This window comes from Mustela nigripes, chromosome 9 (assembly GCF_022355385.1).
Source record: "Mustela nigripes isolate SB6536 chromosome 9, MUSNIG.SB6536, whole genome shotgun sequence".
Classification (NCBI taxonomy): Eukaryota; Metazoa; Chordata; class Mammalia; order Carnivora; family Mustelidae; genus Mustela; species Mustela nigripes.
The window spans coordinates 52,530,492-52,549,234 of NC_081565.1; the positions used below are offsets into that span (position 1 = coordinate 52,530,492).

At 41.3% G+C, this 18,743-nt stretch overlaps 1 protein-coding gene across 2 annotated transcripts in view; it reads right to left on the reverse strand.

The window, feature by feature from the left end:
- The window catches only part of SNAPC3 (small nuclear RNA activating complex polypeptide 3), a 39,725-nt gene that overhangs the window by 16,294 nt on the left and 4,688 nt on the right, over positions 1-18,743 (reverse strand). For both annotated transcript variants that reach the window (XR_009406288.1, XM_059411608.1), the window contains exons 3-5: positions 9,574-9,658; positions 5,192-5,296; positions 3,213-3,362 (exon numbers count right to left, since the gene is read on the reverse strand). Coding sequence is in view for 1 of the 2 variants with exons in the window: in XM_059411608.1 (XP_059267591.1) it covers positions 3,213-3,362; positions 5,192-5,296; positions 9,574-9,658 (340 nt within the window). In the remaining variant the exon portion in view is untranslated. The remainder of the gene's footprint in view (positions 1-3,212; positions 3,363-5,191; positions 5,297-9,573; positions 9,659-18,743) is intronic.

The window sequence follows — 18,743 nt, forward strand, 5'->3', positions numbered from 1 at the left end:
CTTGGTCTGCATACAGCCTTGAAATTCCATTTGTTTCTCTCTAATCTAATGTTTATGTCCCACAGCACCGAGATGCCAAACCTGAAAAAACCAATGATCTTAAAACCATTTTTGGTAGAAAGAGAAAACTAAGTGAAATCTACATGTGAGTCATAGAATGCTGGTCTCCTTGCCCATCAGCAAAAGGACTGGAACACAGCCCACCTTGTGGGGCACAGAGACACAGCAGACAGCACCAGCCAATTATTACAGACACCATAATGGCCAAAGAAATGGTGCCAGAGTGGCGAAGAGAGGGCAGTCAGGAGAGATTTTATGTAATATGAGTTTTAAGCTGGGTTTGGAATATGAGCATGAGTCAGACGGACAGAGGGAGGGAGGGAAAGGGCTTCCGACCAAGTTCAGACATTTGGAGGCATGAAAAAGTGTCATGCTTGAGCAACACAAATTCTCTGTGGCTGGAACATAAGTTGCAGAAGTAGAGGCTGGATAGCATGGAAAGTTAACTTGGGAATCATCATGACAAAAGGCCTTGTATGTCAGCCTACAGAGATCCACTTAGATTTTTAGGTCGGAGAATGACAGGATTGATTTTTTTTTTTCATTTTTATTTTCAAAGACTTTATCTTTTACTTTTTTTAAAGATTTATTTTTTTTATCTTTGAGAGAGAGAGAGGAGCAGGGCAAAGCCTAAATGTATTTTCAAAGTAGAGTCAAAGCTCTCGCTGATGCCTTCAATGTGGAAGGAAAAGGAGATGAGGACTCCAGGTTTCTAGCCCAAGTCACCAGATGCACGATGGGCATATTTACTGAGACAGGAACACTGGGGGGCACAGAGGCTTTCGTGGAGCAGTATAGCATTTGCTGGTGAACAGATTATATTTGAGATGGCTGTTGGACATCCAAGAAAAACTGTCAAGGATGGGGCACCTGGCTGGCTCAGTTGGAAGAGCACGCGAGTCTTGATCTCAGGGACCAAGATCATGAGACTCTTAGAGCCCCACATTGGGTTAGACACTACTTAAATAAATAAAAAAACTGTCAAGAAGACTGTTGGATATAGAAGTCTGGAGGTCAGAGAAGATGCTGAGACTGGAGAGAATTTTGGAATTCCCAGTACTGACAGCTCTGAATCTGGGTCAGATCACCTAGGGAGGATACATCAAAGGGAGTCTGAGGACCGACTCCCAGGACTTTACAACAAAAGCCAGGAAAATGAGAAGCATTCAACAAAGGAATTAATTAAAAGTCAGTCAGAGAGAAGGCAAATCAGATGGGTGTAATGTCCTAAAAGTTGAGTAAAAAAAATCCTGCAAGGAAGAAGGAACAGTCAATGGAGTCACACCTGATAAGTGGTCAGAAAAGGTTTGAGAACGACATATACGGTGGCAGCAAGAAAAGTGATTTTTGAAGAGTGGTGGGAACAAGAGTGAGTACAAGACAAGGTGATGGCAGAAAGAGACAAACAATGAATTTAGGAGCTATTATTAATAACGCATTATTGTTCCTACTTGCTGTTATTCTCTCTGGTTTGCTGAGGAGGAAGCAGAAAGATGAATGGTGGCTAGAGGAAGCCGCGCGTCGAGACAAGGTTCAGGAAGGGAGCCATCACGGCACACCTGTAATGAAGGGAGAACTGGCAGAATGGAGTGGACCATGATGTGAGGCCAAGCACGGTGAGACATGGGACCGCATGGGCAGGCAGCCTGGCCTCAGGTGGCAGTAGCTTTAGTCCAGCTCTGTCCCGGGTGGGAAGGCAGGAGATGGCTCAGTGGAGGTAAAGAGGTGAGAGGTGATGGAAACTTCTTTTCTGGTAACTTTATGTTCTCCATGAAACAAACAGCCAGAGTTTCCACTGATGGTAAGTCATGAGGATATGTAGGCAGTTGCAGAATGAATCACAGCTGCCCCCCGCTGCACCTCCGGAAAAGGGGCAGAGTGAATCAACTATAGAGATGTGAAAAAATGCCAGGCAGCACTGAGGCTCAATGACAATGTCCAGCAGGCACTCAAAATAATGGTTTGGAAATGAGGAGAGAAGGCAGCAGACAGAGAGTCACTAACAAAGATTAGCGTACACTTAAAACCATGAAAACTGAGGAAAGCCCAGAAGAATTTATAAGAACCACCAAAGTGAAGCCCACTTTTTTTTTTTTTTTTTTTTTAAATCTGACAGAGAGAGCATGAGCAGGGAGAAGGAGGCAAGAGGTGAGGGAGAAGCAGACTCCCCACTAAGCAGGGAGCCCAATCCGGGGCTTGATCCTAGGACCCTGAGATCGTGACCTGAGCGGAGTCAGACACAACTGACTGAGCCACCCAGGCACCCTGAAACCTATGTGCTAAGAACAGTTTTGTGGCTGGTGGCACAGGAACTGGCAAAAATAGTGACTGTGGTGGTTCTCATCCAAACTCTCTCCCCATTCTATCTGACCCAAATATTCTTTTCTGAGCTACAGGAGAGGCTGCCCCTTTTAAGTGGGCCAGTAAATCTGAGTCTTCCACCAGAGTTGCACAAAGTAACAGAATTAGCTCATTGGCCTTACCATGAACTACAGAGAGATCAAGGCCCTACTACTCTACAGGGCAAGCAATCCCTTCGGAAAACTTTGTGGGTGGCCAGTCTACCACTCTGCCCCTTTCTATCTTTAACCAATGGATATGTAAACTTCTGTCCTTTTGACAGCATCTCCGTGGCAAATAGCAGCTAAGGACCAACATCAGATGCCATGTGTCTGGGCTTGGTTTTGCACTTTGGACTGACAGGACCTTCTCTGGGCAGTGAGCCCTCAGGCGGACACCCACCCTTTGCTGGGGCCAGTTAGGACAGATGGAAACTCAGAGTTTGAAAGAGGAGAGAGTGAATGGCAAATTCAAATGCTAGTAAGGTCAAGTTGTATGAACATGGAGGAGACAATTAGGTGTCACTATGACCTTAAAAGGAAGAGTGTATACAAGAGAATGGGTGAGAACTGAATGGGAGATAGACAGAAAATCAAACCTGAGCCCAGCCTCATCTTTGAAAATGACTTGATGATAAAAAGAAGAGAACAGATAAATCTGACAGAATGGCATAAAAGAAGAAAGGATTTTCTGGAACATTTACGATTCTGCTACAGTAATCACTACTTATTTAGCTTATTATTATTGTTACTACTATTATTATTTCTTGTTTTATGAGGGTTAAGGAAAAAAAAGAAAACACAACACCTTACTTTGCTTATGTGCTCAGGAGCTTGATCTGGAGTGTTGCTGAATTCCCCACCAATCTGGAGGTCACTGACACAGCAAATTGAATCCCTCAGTTCTGTGAGCTTCTGACTGCCCAATACCAGCATCGTCTGGTATGGCTTGTGTTCTTTGTGCTACAAATCAAATGGTAAATAAGTAAATGTCCACTTACAGACAAAGCAATTAAATTGTAAATCCTGTCCTGAACAGATCTAAATGAAGTTACTGGTCTTCTTAATTTGAAGTTATCCCCATAACTCAGTGTTCTGTTTTCTTAGATTCTGTATTTGTCAATTTGGCACCCGTTAATTACAGGTCCACATTAATGGCCAAAATTGTTTACATCCCCACCGTGATCCAGAGCCTGGTCTCTGCAGCCCCTTCCTTGTTCTCACTCACACACCAAGTAGGTTATTTCCCTGTTCTAAATCAATTAAGGTTAGGTAGCAGACAACTAGGGAGACAGACCCTATACCCCCAAGCCCGCTGGAATTATTCAAACTAGCCAAACCTGAACCGTTCGCTCTGCCCTGCCCTGCCCGTGGAAACCTCAATAAAGGCTGTGGTCTATAGCTTCTCCTCACTCCTTCTCACTCCCAATTGTCTCTAGTGCTTCCCCCTGTGGCTGCAGCCGACTCGCTCTTCTCAATGGCACGAACCTCTCGTATGGTCAGTCGGCCACCTCTGTTAAGTTTAGAATCCAACAGACAACTGAGATACTTGGTGCTATGGTCTGAATGTCTGTGTCTACCCCAAATTCAGATACTGGAATCCTAATGCCCAAGTGATAGTGTTGGGAGGCTGGGTCTTTGGGGGGTGGGGGTGATGAAGTCATGAGAGTTGAGCCTCATGATTGGGGCTCATGGTCTTACAGAAGATCCCACAGAGCACCCTAGCTCCTTCTGCCACCTGAAAAGTCCATGACATGGAAGATGGCCTCACCCACCTGTGCTGGCCCCAAGCCTGGACCACCAGCATCCAGAACTGGGACAAACGGCTGGTTATAAGCCTCTCTATCAGTGATATTTTGTTATAGCAGCCACACAGACTAAGACACTTGGCAACAGAACTTTCTTAGTTTAAGCTAAAAAGTTTATCATCAAGATGCTACTAAAATGTAATTACCAAGAACCTTTGGAATATAACTTCACCTAGCAGCACTGTTTTATTTATTATGATTTTTAAGTAGGCTCCACACCCAAGGGTTTGAACTCATGACCCTGAGATCAAGAGCTGGGCGAGCTACACTGACTGAGCTATCCAGGTGCCCCAGCAACAGTGTTTTAAAATGTCTTGCAAGTTACCTCATGGAAGTCAAGCAATCTATACACTACTCTCATGTTACAGACCCAAAAGTTTGGTTTTATTGGTTTGATTTGACTGGCAGGGTAATTAGTACCAACTACATCCCAGATGCTTCATTACTGACTACTATTCACAAGTCAAATCAGGTATACTATTATTTCAATTAAACCTTATCAAAGTTTGTGACATCTATTCAGGAAATCAAGAATACACACATCTGGGCTAGGACTGAATTCTTTTAATTAGAGACCTCTATGAAATTTCTGAATACTCCTTAAGCTATTGACTTTCTGCATTTTCATCAAAGAAGAACTGTCTTTAGTTAGACAACTTCCCAAGTATTCTGAATTCATGAAAAAAGGTTAACTTACACCTTTACCAGTCATCTATTCTATTAAAACAAAAACAAAAGCAAAAGAAAACTAAGAAACAAACCCAAGAATTCATATAATTAGAGTCACTGTGGATTCACATATACTTTCAGTTGCTTCCAGTGAAGTAATCAGGAATAACACATTCCAATAGTATAACTGTTACATAAAACAGCATATGTTTGCATTGATTTTGGACCCTAAGGACTGTGACTCTTCAAATAATTAAATCGTTTGACACAAGTCACCCATTTTATCTGTGAAATTAAAAAGGTTTTACTACTGACCTTATGAAATATAACAGGATATAAGATATTCACAGATAGGATAAGCTCCCCTTCTTCAATCATGTCTGCTGGATTTTCAGGCTTTTTTCCTATGGCATGTGACTCCTGAAGGAGAAAAAAACAAGTAAGAGACCTTAAAATCAGTGTGACTCAGCTATGAGGCAGTGGGTAAGCAAGTCAGGCAGCCCTGGCTTTGACTCCCAATTTTACCTTAAGAAAACTGTTAAAGGGGCGCCTGGGTGGCTCAGTGGGTTAAAGCCTCTGCTTTCGGCTCAGGTCATGATCCCAGGGTCCTGGGATCGAACCCCGCGTCGGGCTCTCTGCTCCATGGGGAGCCTGCTTCCTCCTCTCTCTCTCTGTCTGCCTCTCTGCCTACTTGTGATCTCTGTCTGTCAAATAAATAAATAAATCTTTAAAAAAAAAAAAAAAAAAAAAGAAAAGAAAACAACAACAAAAACCCCAACAAAACGGAAAATACTCGTTTTATAGGACTACTGCTAGGAATATGTATATAAAGCATCTAATAATGGTTGGCCCTAGATGCTTAGTAACCGATGATAAAACATGAGTATCAACTAATGTTGGTATAATGCTGGCATTTACAGCTGCTAATAGCACTTCCACATGCCTCCTCTCACACTATTATGAAGCTATTTGACAGATACACCAAGGTTCAGATTTACCCAAGATAAACCAGCAAGCCTGAATGTAAATATAGACTGGTTTGGCTCTAAAACCAACACTGTCTTGCCTTTTACAACATTAGTGCATCTGTACTCCCTCACACTTCTATTATGTGTGCACGATAACTATAAAACAGGCGCCCTAGAGGAGACCAGTTAGGAAGTACAGACGCAAAAATAAGAGAGAGTGACACTACGCAAAATGGCACAGCAGGCAGCTCTAGGGATCAGTCCCTCCCCCATAGCAACCAAGAAGATGGAAAGAGAGACTGGAACCAACTGTTGTGGAATTCTGGAACCTGATTAGTCAGTTATATCAACTCAGAAAGTGACGATGAAAGGACAAGCTGCTTCTCTTTATTAATAAGCACAGAGTGCAAACCAGCCACCATCCCCGGTCCTCAGCCCCCACTGAAGATGTGGAAATAGGGGCCCATTCCTAAATGATGGCTGATGCCATGACAAGCAATGGGAAACCAGTTCTCCCAAAACTGGGGGTTATTTCGTTTGCTCTGGTAATGCCCTGATGAGACACTGGCCTTGGTGTTGGGCCTCCTGCCAGCAGTGGCTTCCCACAGCAGCACCTACTGGGAAATTTAGAAAAAGGGCTTATTTTTTTTTTAACTATTTCTTTCATTTATTTATTTATTTATTATTAACATATAATGTATTATTTGTTTCAGGGTAGAGGTCTATGATTCATCAGTCTTACACAATTCACAGCACTCCCCATAGCAAATACCCTTCCCAGTGTCCATCACCCAGCCACCCCATCCCTGCCACACTCCAGCAAGCCTCAGTTTGTTTCCCGAGATTGAGTCTCTTATGGTTTGTCTCCCTCTCTGGTTTCACCATGTTTCATTTTTCCCTCCCCCACTTTTATTTTAAATTTAAGGAAATCTCAAAACAGGTCACTGGCTGTCCGCAGAGATGATGAAACAGAAACATCCATAACTATATACAACAAGGAATACATGCAGCTCCAACAATCAAAAAGTAAAAAAAATATACTCAGGATGTCCAGTATAGATTTGTTGTTCTCAACAAAAACATAAAGCACACAAAGAAACAAAAAAAAAAATGTCGCATTCACAGAAAAAAAAAATCTGACAAAAACTACCCTTGAGGTGGCCCAGATATAGAAGTTACTAGTCAAAAATGTTAAATCAGGGCGCCTGGGTGGCTCAGTGGTTTAAGCCGCTGCCTTCGGCTCAAGTCACGATCTCAGGGTCCTGGGATCAAGTCCCATATCGGGCTCTCTGCTCAGCAGGGAGCCTGCTTCCCTCTCTCTCTCTCTGCCTGCCTCTCTCTCCATCTACTTGTAATCTCTCTCTGTCAAATAAATAAATAAAATCTTTAAAAAAAATGTTAAATCAACTGTTTTAAATGCACTCAGTGAGCTGAGAGTAGGAAAACACATTCAAAAGTCATGAAAGAAAAAAACATTAACCAAGAATTCTATACCTGGCACAACTAACCTTCAGGAATTAAAAAAAGAAATTAAGGCATTTTCAGATTAAAAAATAAAAATAAAAATTATGAGGGAATTCATTACCAGTAGGCTATATTTAAGAAATACTAAAGAGAGCTCTTCAGGATGAAATTAGAAGACAATACACAATAACTTGAATCCATAAGAAAAAAATAAAGGACACTAGGAACGGTTAACTACATAGGCAAATATAAAAGCCAGAGCTACTGTACTTTTAGCTTATTAACTTTTTTCCCAAAAGCAAATGGATAAAATATTTATAAATTTATTTATTTATTTTTAAAAATTTTATTTATTTGACAGAGAGAAATGCAGTGAGAGAAGGAACACAAGCAGGGGGAGTGGGAGAGGGAGAAGCAGGCTTCCCGTGGATCAGGGAGCTGGATGTGGGGCTTGATCCCAGGCCCCTGGGATGGTGACCTGAGCTAAAGGCAGACACTTAACAAATAAGCCACTCAGGCACCCCAATATTTATAAATTTATGTTAAAAGACACATAAAAATGTGATCTGAGACAGTAACAACATCAGGGGTAGGGGCAGAGATGTATAGGAATGGAGTATCTATCCTTCAAGGTATTATTAAAAAATGTTGGTATTTTTTTTTAATATTTTATTATTTATTAGTAATAAAATACTTAGGAATAAATTTCATAGAAATGAAAAGACTTTGGAAGCCTGCCTGGCTCAGTCTGTATAGCATGCAACTCTGATCTCAGGGTTGTTAAGTTCAAGCCCATGGTGGGTGTAGAAATTACTTTAGAAGAATAAAAAAAAATAAAAAAAGAAAAAAAATCAAAGACTTGTACACTTAAAAACTATAAGACATTACTGAACAAAACTAATGACAACTTTAATAAACTGAAAGACATAGCTTGTTCATGGCTTGTTCATGGATTTGAAGATGTTCAGATGACAATACTACCCCAAGTCATATACAGAATCAATTCAATCCCTATCAAAATCTCTGATTATTTTTTTAAGATTTTATTTATTTATTTGACAGAGAGATAGCACAAGCAGGTAGAGCAGGAGGCAGAGGGAGAGGGAGAAGTACCTGAAACAGTGAATGTACTTAATGCCACTTAAATCAAACATTTAAAAATGGTTAAATAGTAAATTTTATGTAATGCAAACTTTACCACAAAAAAAAAAAAAAAAAAAAGGGTGCCTGGATGGCTCAGCTGCTAAGCGTCTGCCTTCGGCCCAGGGGCCTGGATCAAGTCCTGCATCAGGCTCCCTGCTCATCCAGGAGCCTGCTTCTCCCTCTCCCTCCGCCCCTCCTCCAGCCTCTTCTCTCTCACACATGCTCACTCTATCTCTCAAACAAATAAATAAAAGCTTAAAAAAATTAATAAAAGGGAAAGAAAACAAATGTCTCTATGTATTATCAAGTGCCCAACACAGCATCTGACACTCAGTAGGTCCTTAAGAATATGTACTGAATGAACCCTCATTATTTATTATCTTAAATTTTTCTGAGGGTTTACATAAGAGATGGTGGATTAATAATGTGGCTAAACCAAAATCAGGAGCAGACTAAAGTACCAGCAACAGGGGGATGAAAAGGCATGAATTTAGCCTAAGATAAAGAGCAAAACCAAATTAAAAGCAGAAATAAAGGGATGCTTGGGTGGCTCAGTCAGTTAAGCGTCTGACCCCAGTTCAGGTCAGGATCCCAGGGTCCTGGGATCAAGTCCCACATTGGGTTCCATGCTCAGCGGGGAGCCTGCTTCTCCCTCTCCCTCTGCTGCTCCCCCTGCTTGTGCTCTCTCATTGTCAAATAAATAAATAAAATCTGAATGAATAAATGTAAGAACAAAGGCAGAGATCTGAGAGTCAAACGTGCCATCACTTCAATCCCTTTTTTCTCCCAAAGATTTTTATTTGAGACAAGAGGCAGAGTTAGTGTGAGGAGGAGAGGGAGAAGCAGGCTCTCCAGTGAGCAGGGAACCTGAGACAGGGATCAATCCCAAGACCCTGGGATCATGACCTGAGCCAAAGGCAGACACTTAACTGACTGAGGGACCCAGGTGCTCCATCATTTGAATTCTGTGGGTCTTTTTCTCCTACTTTACCAGTCCCAATGAGGTTTCTCTAAGTTTGTTTTCAAATAAGCATATCCAATATAAAGACACCATCAGTCATCACTAACACCCAATGACAGCGTTCACAATTTCATGGGGAAAAAAAAAGATGAGATTCTTACCATCTCATAAGCAAACGTTTCTTGTCTGCAAACCCGGTCTATTGTTATAGTTTCTTCCCGCTGTTCCAGAAGCTTTTTTCTAATCCTGTTAGAGGAACAAGAAAAATCAAACTTCAATACCTGTACTAGGTCTTCCGAGGTATCTTTAATACTTAACTTTCACTTGATTTTTTTTTTTTTTTTTTTTTTTTTTTTGAGAGATAGAGTGGCGGGGCAGAGGGAGAGAATTCCAAGCAGGCTCTGCGCCCAGTGATCTCATGACTCTGAGATCATGACCTGAGCCGACATCAAGTCCAACACTTAACTCACTGAGCCACCAAGGTGCCCTGAGAATGAATTTTGAGCTAATTTTAGACCTAAAGCTAAAAGAAGCTATAAAAATAGTAGAGTTCCCTTAAATCTCTCACCCAGTTTTCCCTATGTTAACACCTTACATGATCATAATTATCAGGATCAGAAAATTAACATTAACATAGTATCAGTAACTCTAAGTCTTTTTCAAATTTCACAAGTTTTTTTTTGATGAAATGCCGTTTTTCTTGCCCCAGGATCCTCTGCAGGACACTATACTGCATTCCCTCTATTTGTCTGCAATTCTGCAGTTTTCCTTGTCTTTTATTACCCTGACACTTCTGAAGAGCTCTACTTCGTTATTTTGTAGAATGTCCTTGAATTTGCATTGACTGCTGGTTCCCCACGACTGGAGTAATGCTGCCCATTTTTTGCAGGACGATCACAAGGATGATGTCCTCATGGTGTCACACCAAGAGGTTCACCATGTTCATATTTACATGTCCTGCTACTGGTGATGTTTACTTTGGTTAAGCTCCTGAACACCAGATTCCTATAGTAGAGAGGTAACTTTCTTTTCCTCTGTACTTGTTAAGTATTTGGGAGAAGATACTTTGAAACCATGCAAATCTTGTTTCTCCTCAAAATTTCACCCAGGGATTTTAGCATTCAAAGGCAGATTTGTCTGCAACATTTTCTATCGTGAACATGCCTAAGGGTGATTCTCTGTTTCCCTCCTTCTACATTTACTCACTGGTATTATGAGGAAGACCTATCTGTCTCCTCCCATATATTTGATCATTTATACTACTATGAGCTTGCATTTATTTCATTCTGTAAGTTAAAATCTAATAATGTGGGATGCCTGGGTGGCTCAGTGGGTTAAAGCCTCTGCCTTTGGCTCAGGTCATCATCTCAGGGCCCTGGGATCGAGCCCCGCATCGGGCTCTCTGCTCAGCAGGGAGCCTGCTTCCTCCTCTCTCTCTGCCTGCCTCTCTGCCTACTTGTGATCTCTGTCTGTCAAATAAATAAATAAATCTTTTTAAAAAATCTAATAATGTAATTATTCTATCAATCTAACTGTTCTACTGGTGGCTGTTAGGAGCTCCTTTGAGTTGGAGCCTTTCAACAAACCCTCATCCCTTTTTATGAGCATTTCCTTATTTTCTAACACTGTAAGATGGTTGAGGTTCACCTTGCACTTCCTTGTCTCAGTCTTAAAATCTAAGAGCCTCAACAAGACAGGTTTTAGAGGCCATCAGCTGAGTACTAGGTGTGGTCACTGTTGGAGCAGTCAGCACTTCTTCCAGACCTCTTGGGGGAGAAAGGTAGAAAACATAAATGTGTATTATACCATATATGTACGAATATCTGCACTTCTGTATTTTTCTGTTATATACTTAAAACCATGAGTTTATACTGATGCTCCTAATCCCAAACTAAAATCACTCATTTAGCCTTTAACCTTTTGTTGTCACGTTTTTCCCCAAAAGTGAGAAACCCCACTCCTATTATCTATTATTTGTTTGAGTCTAGAAAACATAGTTTCAGAATTGCTCATCTATACCCCTGTGAGAAACACTAAAACATGAGCAGTACCTTTTGTTTCTAGCTTTGTAACACTAAATCAAGACATGCTTTTGTAGCACTTAGGTCAGTTCTTTCTTCCCCTTCTCTCCAGTGTTATGTTGTGACACAGGCTCATGGGTTAGTGTTTGGTTTTATTTTTTTAAACTTCATTTACCTATTTATTTACTTATTTCAGATTTTACTTATTTATTTGAAGAGAGAGAGAACATGAGCAAGGTGAGGGGCAGAGGGAGAAGCAGACTCCCGGCTGAGCAGGGAGCCCGATGTGGGACTTGATCCTGGGACCCCAGGATCATGACCCAAGCCGAAGGCAAACGTTTAACCAACTGAGCCACGCAGGTGCCCTTCGTGTGTTAGTTTTTATACTCTATTTGTGGGTTCCCCCACCCACACCCTGGCTGGTTTTGATTGCTTTTGGGATGTGTAAAAGACAGGTGAAACATCACTATGGTTCTAAGAATCAGAGTTATAAATACATATATGACCACACTCCCAAGAAGTGTCATTCCCTCTTCATCCCTACTAACTTGTTCCCACTCCCTTCTTACTTTCTACTCCATGCCCACCCACCCCTTGTAGGCAACCAATCTCTACATTTCTAGTTTATCCCTTCCATTTCTTTTGTTCAAATAAGCAAGTGTTTGTGTATTTTCCTAAAATTTTCTATCAGTCTGAGACCTAAACAGTATAGAACAAAGAAAGCTTAATCCAAAAATGAAAAAGAGTATTAGAGTAATGAGAGATTAGCTCTTAAGAAGAAAACTCTACTATAAAGGAACAGCAGATCTAAGGAGTATCCTACCATTTGGACAGAGAAAGCATACCCAAGAAGTCGTATCCAAGAAGTCATGTACCCCCCCACCCATCCCGGAAATGAGATCTGCACTTTGCTCGAAGGCCATGGCTGGGACTCATTGAAGGGCAGAGAAAGTGGCTATGGTTCTCCACCAATGCAACTGTAGAAATCCAGGGTACCAGGAAAAGCTGTATGGGAGATGCATCAGGAGAGGAGCAGCAAAGGAAGGGGCTGAGCAATGGGTGCTACTGACTGCCAGGTACTGACAAAGGATAAATATTTAAAGGGCCAAGGCCCATTTTTACAGAGCAGGCGAAAAAGGTCAATTTATAGATGAGAGCCAACAAACTGATGACTTGCAAACCTACTTTCCACATGAAAGGTAGGATACACTTTTTGGGGAGGCTTTGCTTTTTTTGTATAGCAGCATCTCCTAGAAATCACCCTATTGGTTCATCCTTCCTCAACCTTTAGTAGAGCTTAAACACTCAACTATATGGACGTCCTACTCTTTTTCAACACTCTCCTATGTATGTATATTTAGGACAGTTCAAATATTTTGAATTACAAACAATGCTGCAATGAATAACCTTGTTCATACTGTATTTTCGTATTATTGGGAGTGTATTCTTAGTATAGATTGCCAGAAGTGGGCCTGCTTGGATGAAAAGATAAGCACCTACGTAGTTTGTGTCAGACTTTACCAAATAACCCTAGAGAAAGCTTATATCCGTGCACCTGGGTGGCGCAATTGGTTAAGTGTCTGCCTCTGGCTCAGGTCATGATCCCAAAGCCCTGGGGATCAAACCCCACGTAGGGCTCCCTGCTCAGCAGGAATCTAATTCTCCCTGTCCCTCTGTTCCCTCCCACTGCTTGTACTCTCTCTCTCTCTCTCTCAAATAAATCTTTTTTTTAAAAAGTAAAAATAGGGGCGCCTGGGTGGCTCAGTGGGTTAAGCCGCTGCCGTCAACTCGGGTCATGATCTCAGGGTCCTGGGATCGAGTCCCGCATCGGGCTCTCTGCTCAGCAGGGAGCCTGCTTCCTCCTCTCTCTCTCTCTCTGCCTGCCTCTCTGCCTACTTGTGATTTCTCTCTGTCAAATAAATAAATAAAATCTTTAAAAAAAATAAAAAGTAAAAATAAAAAATAAATATAACTTTTATAGGCACTGAGAAATCAAAAAAATTCACCTGACTCGCTTTATTGTAATATTTGCTTTACTGCAGTGGCCTAGAACTGCCCCACAAGATCTCCAAGGTATGCCTGTATTTAACAACTTTTAAAAATTTCCAGGTAGAATGGGCTGATGTTTAAGATTTATTTATGTATGGGCACCTGGGTGGCTCAGTGGCTTAAGGCCTCTGCCTTCGGCTCAGGTCATGATCCCAGGGTCCTGGGATCGAGTCCCATGTCCCGCTCTCTGCTCAGCAGGGAGCCTGCTTCCCTTCCTCGCTCTCTGCCTACTTGTGATCTCTGTCAAATAAATAAATAAAATCTTTAAAAAAAATTTATGTCTGCATTTATTTATTTATTTGAGAAAGAGAGAGAACTGTGCATAAGCCAGCCAAGGGACAGAGGGAGAGGGAAAGAGAGAATCGCAAGCAGACTCCCAGCCAAATACAAGGCCCAACATAGAGCCTGATCTCCCAATCCAGAGCTCATGACCTGAGCAGAAACTGAGAGTCCAAGTGACGAGGCCACCCAGGCACCCCTAGAATGGCCTCATTTTGTTTTTTTTAGTAAACTCTAGTTTTATTATGTTGTGACCACAGAGTACTGTTTATAGTAGTTTGTACTTTATGTGTGTTACTATGTTTTCTTTGTGATCTAATATACAATCAACTCGTGGGGGTATGCCAAGTGTTCCCTAATATTCCTCCCCCTCTGCTTCTCTGCCTACTTGTGATCTCTGTCAAATAAATAAATAAAATCTTTGAAAAAAAAAAAAACGAAAAAATATAAAAGGGGTTTACATGTGGCTCACAAAACAAAAACCTTGTGCAGACAACTGGCATATATAAAATAAAGTGATTCCAAGGGGAAAAAAAGGACTGGACAAAAGTATGCCAGATAAATGGAAAGGAAAATCACGCAGCTACAGCTGTCCTGATAGGAAACAGATTTCAAGCCCTGAAACATAAAATGTGACAAAGTTCACTTTTTTTTTTTTAAGACTTTATTTATTTGACATAGACCAAGAGCACAAGCAGGAGAAGTGGCAGGCAGAGGGAGAGGGAGAAGCAGACTCCCCACTGAGCAGGAAGCCCAATGTGAGGCTTGATCCCAGGATCCTGGGATTGTGCCTGAGCCAAAGGCAGATGCTTAACCAACTGAGCCACCCAGGGACCTCTGTATTTTTTTAAAAAAGACTTTTATTTATTTGAGAGAGAGAGAGGGACAGCACAAGTAGGAGGGGCAGAGAGAGGGCGTGATGGGGAGAGAATTCATGCTGAGTGTGGAGCCTACTGCAGGACTCTATCCCAGGACCCTGAGATCATGACCTGAGCTGAAACCAAGAGTAGGACGCTTAATCCACTGAGCCACCCAAGTGCCCACAAAGGTCACATTTTAATGCCACAAATCCCAACTGAGATAGAATAGTTAGGGATACACACACACACGTGCGCGCGCACACACACACATTCACATACATGTATGTATACACACACATACCAAATAATAGTGATCAACTTTACAGAACAAAACTATAGCACATACAAGATGCACAGCTAGGAACTCCCTAACAGTAGGACACTAATTTAATGAGAGGCATTAAATCAAATCAAATTTTCATTTGCATCTATTCTGCCTTAGTTATATCATAACTCGTTTGAGAAATTTTTTTTCTTCCACTTCTGAGTTCCACCACTTTTTTCCTCCATTCCTCCTTTTTCTCATCATTTCTGTTCTTAGTTTCAAAATTTCAGATCCAAAATGCTTTTCTATCCTCAAATGCTTGTTTTAGTATACTCAATTTTGTTTGGAATGCAAACTTGGTTTTCTTGATTCCTAGTTATTACCTGGGAAAAAGAGAGAGATGATTTGTATAAACAGCTTTCTGATTTTCTGCAATAAACTCCCTATGAACTTTATTTCTACTTACTCATTTCGTGATACTTGTGGTGGAAGAGGGTTTGTAAGATTCCTAGTTTAATGGTACTCTTTTCTGTCCTTCTAACAAAGCCCAGGTAAACTACAATGGGTTTGTTTGTTTGTTCTGGTGGCAGGGAGAGTAGAGTTGAGTCCTTCAGTTCTGTGGCTCTCTTTTTCTTGCAGGACTCTGAAGTTCCCCTTTCACATCCTTTAAATAGTGGACAGTGCTCTGCTGGCTAGTAAAGTCAGAGGATGGGGCAAACTAAATGAAATCGCTATTGTATTAAAACTAATGTTGCTGAAGCTTTGGGGATGACAGATAAGTTTCAGTAGTGCCCATGTAGTAGCAATCACTACAATGCTCCAGTTCCTAGGAATTAGTCTTCAAGCAGTTAAAAAAATTTTCAGAAATGCTGACAGCAAGTTATTTAGCTTGGTATGGAACAAAGACAGCAGCATGTATGAGAGGAGAATCAACCTCTTTCAAGTGCCTTTTGTTGAGGTTAAAAAGTGCTCGAAGTGTATTCATTTTTATGCCATAATAAAGGGGTCATGTATTCAGATTTTGTCTTTAAGTTACTGGTGGAGAGAAGAAAGGAAGGTTTAGAGAAAGCAAAGGGATACAGATTTAGCATTTGGTACAAGTCTAATTTACTTGCAGTACTGTTCAGATTACTGCTAGTCATGTTTAAAATCTAATCGTTTCAAAGTACATCTAAATAATTCCAGCAAAATAATGCCACACTGACTCCTTTTACATTAGATCATATATAATTCACATGTCCTGTGGAAGGGACCAGAAGACAAGCAAGGAGATTCAGTCGATCTGGAAAAACAGCCAGGTGAAACGTGTCAAGTGACCTGAAAATTATTATATAATGTGGCTTAATAAAATCATTACAAGTAAACAAAAAAAAGTTATTATAAGCCAATTGGTATTTTATTAACTATAGCAGAGAAGTTTGCTTTGTTTATAATTATTAATCTCAGGGGCACCTGGATGGCACAGTTGGTTAAGTGTCCAACTCTCGATTTTGGCTCAGGTCACGATCTCAGGGTTGTGGGATTGAGTCCCACAACAGGCTCCACGTGCTCCATTGGGAATCTGTTTAAGATGGTCTCTCCGTCTCCTTCTGCCCCCCAAAATAAATAAAGAAATCTTTAAAAAAAAAAAAAAAAAAACAATTAGGGGCGCCTGGGTGGCTCAGTGAGTTAAAGCCTCTACCTTCAGCTCAGGTCATGATCCCAGGGTCCTGGGATCAAGCCAGGCACTGGGCTCTCTGCTCAGCGGGGGGCCTGCTTCCCCATCCCCCCCAACCCCCCACCCCCATCCCCCCCAACCCCCCCCCCCCACCCCCTGTCTGCCTCTCTGCCTACTTGTGATCTCTCTCTCTGTCAAATAAATAAATAAAACCTTAAAAAAAAATCTTTTTTCAGGCAATTGCTAAAAACTGCTTTCTCAAGTTTATGAAAGTTTCATTTATTCTCCTCACTCTGCAAGTATCTACTGACTTCCTATTATGTGCCAAAGTTCCAGGAACTGGGGATACAACAGTGTGTATGACAGACATGCTTAATGGAACTTTTAAGTCTAGCTAGGAAGACAAAAAATTAAACAAGTATATCATGGGTGTGATGAGTATTTCTTCTTTTAAAATATTTTATTTATTTATTTGACAGAGAGAGAGAGATCACAAGAAGGCAGAGCAGCAGGCAGAGAGTGGGGGGGGGAGCAGTTTCCGGATGCGGCTCCGGAACCCTGAGATCATGACCTCAGCCAAAGGCAGAGGCTTAACCCACTAAGCCACCCAGGTGTGCCTGTGATGAGTATTTCAACAGGGAGGTACGGGGGCTACATGAGCATAAAAGGGGCTTCACTGGGAGTCCACAGTCCTTCAGTGCTTGAAGGATGAGTAAAAGTGAGCAAGACCAGAAGGATGCAGAGGTGTTAAGTGTTCAAAGCAAAGGCCTGGAGTGAGTGCACATTCCAGGCACTGAAAACTGCAGTGTGTCTGAAGCACTGCAGACAGAGAGCTGAAAAGATCTGCAAGACCCATTCTACAGAGGCCCTTGGGAGCCACTGAGTAACTTAGGATTTTTGCCTAAGAGCCAGTGAAAGATTTTAAGAGAGACACGATGTACATTTTAGAACTATCCAACTCCATCGATCAATGACAGTTAAAGAGCACCAATGGAAGCAAAACGGCACGGTAAGCTTAGGGGCAATACACAGATAGGGGAGTCTGGACTCTCAATGAGCTTTCAAAAACTTCAGAAATATTACAATTGGAATTCTGGACATTACAAGGGAATCTATTTCCTAAGGGAGGAGATTGGCTATAGTAATGTGGAAAGGAATCTATGGCTTCAAATAATGGAGTTTTAGATGGGAAAGGGCCCTCCTGAGCCATTTGAAAGAGAAAGTGGTTGAAAAGAACTCTGGAAAGGCAGATTTGGACTCTAAGTGGGGAGTTTCACATGTCTACGTAAGGAATCTAAAATCTGTCATGGAGGAAAGGTACGCCATTGGAAACTTCTCAGCAAATGAGCATGCTCAAGTGGCAGCACAGATGAGTAAATCAGAAGAGGAAAAAACTAGACCTAGGAGAGATGGGAGGCATTCCTGGTGCTCCAAGTCACTAATGTACACATTAGCAGTGGGGATAAGGAAAAGAGATTTAGCAATTATAAAAGAAACCAAGGTGGAAATGAAACACCCAAATTTTCGAGGGGGAAAACAGAAAGGATAGGATCAAAGTTTAAAAATGATGAGGTGGTGTGAAGCGGACTCCAAACTGGAAATGATAAATGTCACCATTACACACATATTTTCTCTATAGTACTATCACAGCACAGCTCAGTGTGACTGGCAGACCAACACTGATCTGAGAGCTATTTCTTCATTCAATCAGTAGAAACAATGAAAGTACGCATTTAGAAAGTCATAGTAATGAATTTTACTTTGAGTATGAATAAAAATTTTACTATTGAGTTTAATAATAAAATATAATTGGAAGTAACAGTTGAATTCAATAAAGTTGCACAATACAAAACTAATGAACCGAAATTGACTGTATTTCTGTACACTAATAATAAAGTAGCAGAAAGAAAAATTTTTTTTAAATTCCGTTTACAATTTCACCAGAATAAAATACCAAGGAATAAACTCAACCAAGGAGGTGAAAGACCTGGATTTTGAAAACTATAGAACACTGATGAAAGAAACTGAAGCCAACACAAATAAATGGACAGATAGTACATGCGCATGGGCCAGAAGAATACTGATAAAATACCCATACTTCCCGGGGGCACCTGGGTGGCTCAGTGGGTTAAGCCGCTGCCTTCGGCTCAGGTCATGATCTCAGAGTCCTGGGATCGAGTCCCACATCGGGCTCTCTGCT